Consider the following 6,854-nt stretch of genomic DNA (forward strand, 5'->3'; position numbering starts at 1 on the left):
TGATAATCGGAGTGGTAGTCACAAGGGCGGCAAGTGTGTGTTGGCGATGGTATATTATTTTTCATCATTAGCAAAATTCATCTAGTGAACACTTAAAAAAATAGTTAGCCCTCTCCTCTCCCAAAAGCCGCCTGCTCGTTCTGGATATCCTAGGCAATTTTAGTTACCTTAAATCGAAAACCACACACTCCAAATAGCGAATTATTTAGCAACGGCTCATTTCAAGATAAAAATTATTTTTAACTGATGAAAATAATTTAAAAGCATTATTTTTTGCTCCCTCACCATCAGCAGTGAAGTCTACTCCATGAAATGGTACTGCTTGAGACCCTGAACTCCAGACTAATTTAGTTCTAATTCAAGACCTGATTACTTATTGAAAATTGTGAGAGCATTAAAATCCAATTATTTGGAAAAATTGGGTTAAATATTACATTACAAAAAGCAAAATTATTAGGAATACGCATTTATAGTCTGTAATGGTTTGGTTACAACCGCTTGTCACCTCGTTCCCCACTTTTTTCATATCAGATTTATCTTCGCAAAAGCTAACTTTTTGAAAAATGTATGGGCGCTGAAAGGTAGTATCGCGATACATTGACTTGTTTTTTAAGTCTTTGTTCTAGCTACGCAGGCATTTAAGGCTCCGCCATTGTACTTCCACCAGGCGGCTTGGCCTCCGGCCCACGCCAAAAGTCCCCTACCCCTTCTGTACGTCGGCAATACATTTTCCGCCCTGGTATTATGACATCAGGAAACGCTCGAGGCCCTACAGCACAGTCGTAGACTTTTGATTTGAAGACTGAAATACTTTTGTCTTTTCGTAATCTATCTTAAATAAAAAATTCGTGTTGAGTGTTTTACCAATGATTAGTTATCTGGTGCAAAAAAACAAAACTGTTCATTTTTAGACATCTGACTAAAAAAAGTAGGAAATGTTCTGAGTTTGGCAAATTTCACATAAAATCTTAAGCATGGTAATACCTCATTCACCTATATATGGATTTCAAACCACGGTAACTGAAACCAATTTCAGTAGTCAAGTAATTTTCACTTAAATATGGGATCATGAGAGTCTTAAATTACTGCCACAGAACACAAAGAACTACAAATCTAAGTTATTTGTGAAATTCACCAATCACCACAATTCCAGTTTTGTACGCGAAAGGGCCCAGAAATTCAGAATTTTGCATAACCTTAAGCGTACTATTTTTCTGCATTCTCACTGCAGTTTTACGGGGTAGTTGGGTAATCGCATTGGAGTAAGGTGCGTAGGCTTGAGTTTGCAAAGATGTGTGCCAAGTTATGAATGGATTCTTAGGGTGTTTTAGTCAGTAGGCTAAACGGGGTCACCAGGGTGCTTGTATACGTAGGCAGTTGAGTTTTGGCGGCACTTTATCTAGAAAAAACTACTCACCATTGTCTCTCTCTCAACTTTGTGAGCCTGTGGCAACACGTTCACTTGTGTCCTCCGACATCAGCTGCACAGCAAAGCATTCACCTATGACAGGTAGCCCTGTACGCGATCTAGAGAATGCATTGTGATCAGCTAACAGGCTTCTGAGCATTCAGCGCATACTAAGAGATTTAAGGAGCGCCGTACATGTGCAGCCAATGGTAGCTTTCTCTCATTTGCATTATTCCATCAATTTCATCTACTTTTTCCTACTAAAAATATTCCCTCATTGGACTACCAAAATTTAGGCTTACCTAACAACATCCACATTTCCATAGCACTCTTCGAAGCCGGAAATTTGTCTAGCCATGTCACTTTGACATATAGCCTGCTTTGAAGGTGCCAAAATCGCGAATCGTTATCTTGGCACCTAGTCACGACCAGTTTTGGCCCAACCCACCAACCACCGCCTGTGTCAATCTTAGTAAACACATTTTATTCATTTTATGGATATTTCGAAAGTTATGAGTTTCTAGAACTATTTTAGGAGAGGCTTACATAAACATTTTTATTGTGATCCAGGTGAACATTGTGGAACCCTTTCTGCCTGCTTTTGGAGGCCTCTATTTCTACCAACTCTTCGGGTCTCCTATCTGAGCTTACCTGAGTTCTTCAAATGAAGTTAGTGGTAGGTCTGTTTTAAAAATAAGCAGTGAAAGCATTGCTGCTTGATCTTTTGCCTTTGTTCCATCTGGAGTTCTGTGAGATTTCGGTTTTTGAAGTTGAACTGATTTGAATATACGTAGCATAACTGGATTGTATACATCAATCTAGATAGAATAGATATTTTTGTGCATTTTCAAATGCAACTACAGATTGTTGCCACTGGAATTCGCACGATGGATCGTTTACGATGCCTGAACACAGCGAGAGACCGCGAAAGTGCACAGGACCCAAGCACGCACTGCGGCCGACAATGGGGTCACAACTGCAAACCCACACCGTGTTCCCATTCCTCACCCTCTACCCTCGCCCCTGGTCCTGGTCCTAACCCTACGGCTTCCACCCCCTGCCCCGGCTCACCCCTCACTCGCCGCGCTCCCTAACTGTCAAGTTGTCCACTGATGTCCCCGTTGAGGGATAGAGGGACGTGGCAGACCTAGAAAACGCTCCTCCACCTCCTGTCGAATAAAGGGAAACACTGGCACTGATAATGGAAAAGGCATATGGTGGACGCTGAATGGTCAATGCTCGGTTCGGTCAAATCTAAGTTGAATGAATGGATGGGACTTGTCCGGATGAAATTGTCCTCTCCTCACCTACTGACTTGATTATTCTCAGGATGGTTGTGCAACACGATGGCCTGAGGCAAGAAAAGGCGATGAGAGAAGAAAGGCGGCAGGACTTGATAAAGGAGGTGGACTGAGTCAGACTTACTGGCCTGTATTGGTGCCTAAATAATTTACAAGGACGTGCTCCGTGCCTGTTGACAATGTCAAGAGCATGAAATCCAGATATCTTCATTGTACGACTAAAAAAGTTCACTCTTTCTCAAGTTAATTTATCTCATGAATCAGCACCACTAATAAGGACTTAACTTCTTCTGGCTGAAGCCTATAAAGCTTCGACCTGACACAATGGGCTATGGAGTGAAAATTTAAACGACCTCTACACTGTCAGCATGAGGTTCTACTAATTTCATCTAGACTACTGATCTTCCAGGCCTTCTGCACGCTTACAAATACCTTTTTGAAACTCAGGTCTTACAATGTCTTTGAGGGTACATTAACCTTCTTCCTGTTAACTGTTGAATCGCATTCCAATTTATATGTTCTCTACCTTGCTGTTTACTCTCCTACCGTCTTTAAGTACAATTTCTCCATTTGATTTACAGCAAGCACTTCATGTTGAATCATTTCTGACAGTCACTTGAACTACCAATCCGCTCACAAATTTTTCGTCCAAAATTCTCTTTAAAGGTAAAGCATGAAGCGTCTTATGTCGACAATGAAACATTATTTATTTGACAGAATTTTTTAAAAATTCCCTAAATAAACGCTATTTTTTAACTCAGAACTTATCAGTGGACGAGGTACGCTGCGTTTTTTCACTTAGTAGAGCTTTTTTCCTACGAAATAACGCAATTAGGCTTGATCACTGCCTCGCTCCTGTCACAAGTGGTGTGACCAACCGCTGGTGTGCAATCACCTCATGCCAGCGCAAATATCCATGCCCCATCGCCAACTGGAGAGCCCATCTGTCGAAGTGCCCCTCGCCACTCCACACAACAGGCTCGCGTGCGCAAATGTTCGTGCCCTTTAATCCGGAGATTAATGTTTCACCGCCTCTCTCTCTCTCTCTCTCGTGTACCCTTACCACCAAGGTCATCTGACATCTAATTTTATGACCTTCGTAAAAGTACAGGCTTTGTAAAGTCCTCCTTGCCTCGCCTCGCCTTGCCTTGCCTACCTACCAGAGCTCTTCATCAACCTCATAATCTCGCTAGCAGGAATGTTCCCAGTGCGCCACTTCAGGCCAACCAATGTGTGGTTCAGTGCTCCCAAGTGGTTCAATTTATGCGCCTAATAGCGGTTATTTCGTTCTTATAAACGATTGAGATAACTACATTACCTTCCAACAATTTGACTGAACAGGGTGTGGTGATATTGTCTCACCATGTGTGCGAAGAAAATTTTGCCGACGAATCTCTAATAGTGACGGTCGAAGGGGCTGAGTTGAAGACTAATGACCCTTGGACTGGAAATGCCTGGTCTAAACGGCTTACCGCCAGAATTGGTGCGACTATAGTTATGGAATTTAAAAGGGTCGTCTAAACAAAATGAACCTTTAGTCAAGTGGGGAAAAAGTCCCCTCATGAACGCTATTTTTCCACTACGCGCTTTCATGGAGTTCGAAATTTTACAATGCATCTGTTTGTTATTATAAATGCATCACATACCAGGAGAGTAGGATTTTTCGCCTTGAGAGCTTGGATAGCAGAATGTGTATGAAATTTAGGTTAGCACTTTAATGCCTTGAAATAATTATCTGAGGTGATTCACAGATTTCCCTAAAATAACGAACTGTTTGACAATTATTCAAGCCAGTTGTACTTTTAAGGCTTAATTTACTGCTGATCACGAATCTTTGGAGGCCGCATTTCGGTTTGAGGCTCACCGCTATCTCATTCCTGCTTGGATTGCAAATTTGGACGGACTTCTAGACTAGCTGCTAAAAACTTGGAATAAAAGCGACGTTATTTTTCGAGATTGTTTTAGCACCCCAATACTCCCTTGAAGATTAAAGAAGCCATAATACAAGGACAGAAAAGCTGTGGGCTACTGGCATGTCCCGGAGGCCACGTCGCCCAGCGGAAGTGCAAAGGCGGTGCCCTCCAGCGCCCGCGTAAGCGAAACTAAGAGTCAAACCAACAAAGTATTTAAGTAGTATTACTTGACTTTAAACTGGTGATTGGTAAAAAGAAACTGACAGCACTACGGGCGATCAAATAATGACGCTCATCTGTCAAACGAAGGAGGTATCTTTGAGTTTCATGGCCATCAGCTGCCTATATTTTTTGTAGGATGGAGTATACGGCAATTGTACTTGTGTTAGCCTAAAATATTTCTTAACATACCTTTAAATACTATTACTGGTAGAGTCTATAAAGAACTAATGAAAATCTACGCTACGCTACCCCTCTAGGAATAAACAAGTACTACGACCTTTTCCGCATTTATTAAGGAAAAAGTCTCATCTATTGGTGCTTAAAAACAAATTTTATCTGAATTAAATTTTACGTTAAGACATTAATGAAATTAAACCATGAGCGGAAAACAGAGCAGATCGACTCGGTGTCACATCAAACGAATTCTGAGTTTACAACACCGTATCGGGTTTACTGATAACCAAAAATAAGGAGCGGAAAGTATTGCAGACATTTGACTTTTGACTGTTGTCTAGGCCCCAGAAGCATTTTGTTGCATTTTAGAATTTATTCTAGAAGCAGCAGAACCTATAAGTAAAACGAGGGCATTCGCATTCCCTGGCTTAAGCATCCATACTACTCAGTAATAGATTTGAGTAGCTGAATTATTGTCAAAAATAGATGGCGAAAATCGAAAATGCAACTCATTATTAGTCGATTTCGCTCATTATTTGGGACTCTAGCAACAGTATTTTTTTTCCTGCAAGATGCCAACATTGATATCCAAATGGAAATGGTCGGATCACTATAGGTGTCAAAAATTACTGTATCGTGTCTAGGCTAAATAGACCATTTCCGCTGCTGAATGATTAGAGCAGCAGGCGCACGAATCCTACCCATGCATGTAATTGATGGTGATTAAATACACCAGCAGTGTGTAGCACAGTCTTTTCCTCCTACTGAGGTACAGTCATCCGGTCCTACATACACTTCTGCATATGAGATGGAGTGGAAAAAAAGGAGGAGGAAGAGATATATGCACAAAAATGAGCTGACGGTAACTGCCGAGGCGCAGTTCAAAAAGCGCCACAGCCTCCGCCACTACGGCCTGCTGCCCCAACTGCGCACCACTCAAACACGAAGCGTCCAAACACACAAGAGCGAGAGAGAGAGGAGCTCTTTTTGTCTTCTCGCGCCTTCCATGTCCGACTAACCATTCCGGCATCTGGCGGCCGAGGGGAAAAAGATGGCGGATTTACTTACGAAGACGCACTTCCTTCCTCCCTCCTTCCCGCCTTGCCTGATTGCCTTGTTCCCTTTTCTTTCTGTCTTCCAAAAGACAAATTAGTTCAGTCTACTTCATAGCACGGAAAAGGGATAGAAATAACTGGATTTGATTAGCACCTGTTCAAATGTTGGTCATTATGATCAACTGAAACCAACAAAAATTTACTCTAGGATGATCAAGCCTGTAGGATGTCAATCGCTTTTATTTACCGATACCTTGACACCCTGTCACATGGTAAGAAATTGCAAAAAATGCAGATCGGACATATTGAGACTACAGTCTGAATGATGCATTCATTTCAATTTCGGGAATAATGCATTTTTTTCATTGTGTGGGGAAGGGATTTGCAAACTGATTCATAAACTATTTTGATCCGTGGACTCTTACGATCAAAGCGCCCGCCTTTTGTGTAATAATCTGATTCAGTACAATTAAAAGCAATGAACACCAAGGTTACATTGAAATATAAGAATTACCACAAAATCCAAATACTACTGAACTTTTTCATTTTACCCTCCCAGATCTATTGACCCGCTTTGTGCTACGCAGTTATACCAAAAGAAAGCGCCCAGGCATTTAGCCTAAGTCTTTTTAAAAGACTAAACTTTATTTTATTTCCCATCAACACATTCGTCACCTTCTGACACTTGTTGTGGTCTTCCAGAATTAATTATATACCTCTAATACGAAAACGTTGAACTATCACCATCGGCTTTCTACTACGGGATCATTTTTATGCATCA

At 41.4% G+C, this 6,854-nt stretch overlaps 1 protein-coding gene across 1 annotated transcript; it reads right to left on the reverse strand. All coding sequences in view use genetic code 11, as the record gives it.

The window, feature by feature from the left end:
- Positions 1-870: 870 nt before the first annotated feature.
- Positions 871-3,312, reverse strand: EGR_09590 (hypothetical protein; the record flags this gene model as incomplete). The annotated part of the gene is made up of 3 exons (XM_024498839.1): positions 871-919; positions 2,060-2,226; positions 3,256-3,312. The coding sequence occupies 3 exons, from the start codon at positions 3,310-3,312 to the stop codon at positions 871-873; spliced, it is 273 nt and encodes a 90-aa protein (XP_024346749.1).
- Between the last annotated feature and the right edge of the window lie 3,542 nt (positions 3,313-6,854).

Source organism: Echinococcus granulosus, assembly GCF_000524195.1.
Source record: "Echinococcus granulosus chromosome Unknown EG_S00155, whole genome shotgun sequence".
NCBI lineage: Eukaryota > Metazoa > Platyhelminthes > Cestoda > Cyclophyllidea > Taeniidae > Echinococcus > Echinococcus granulosus.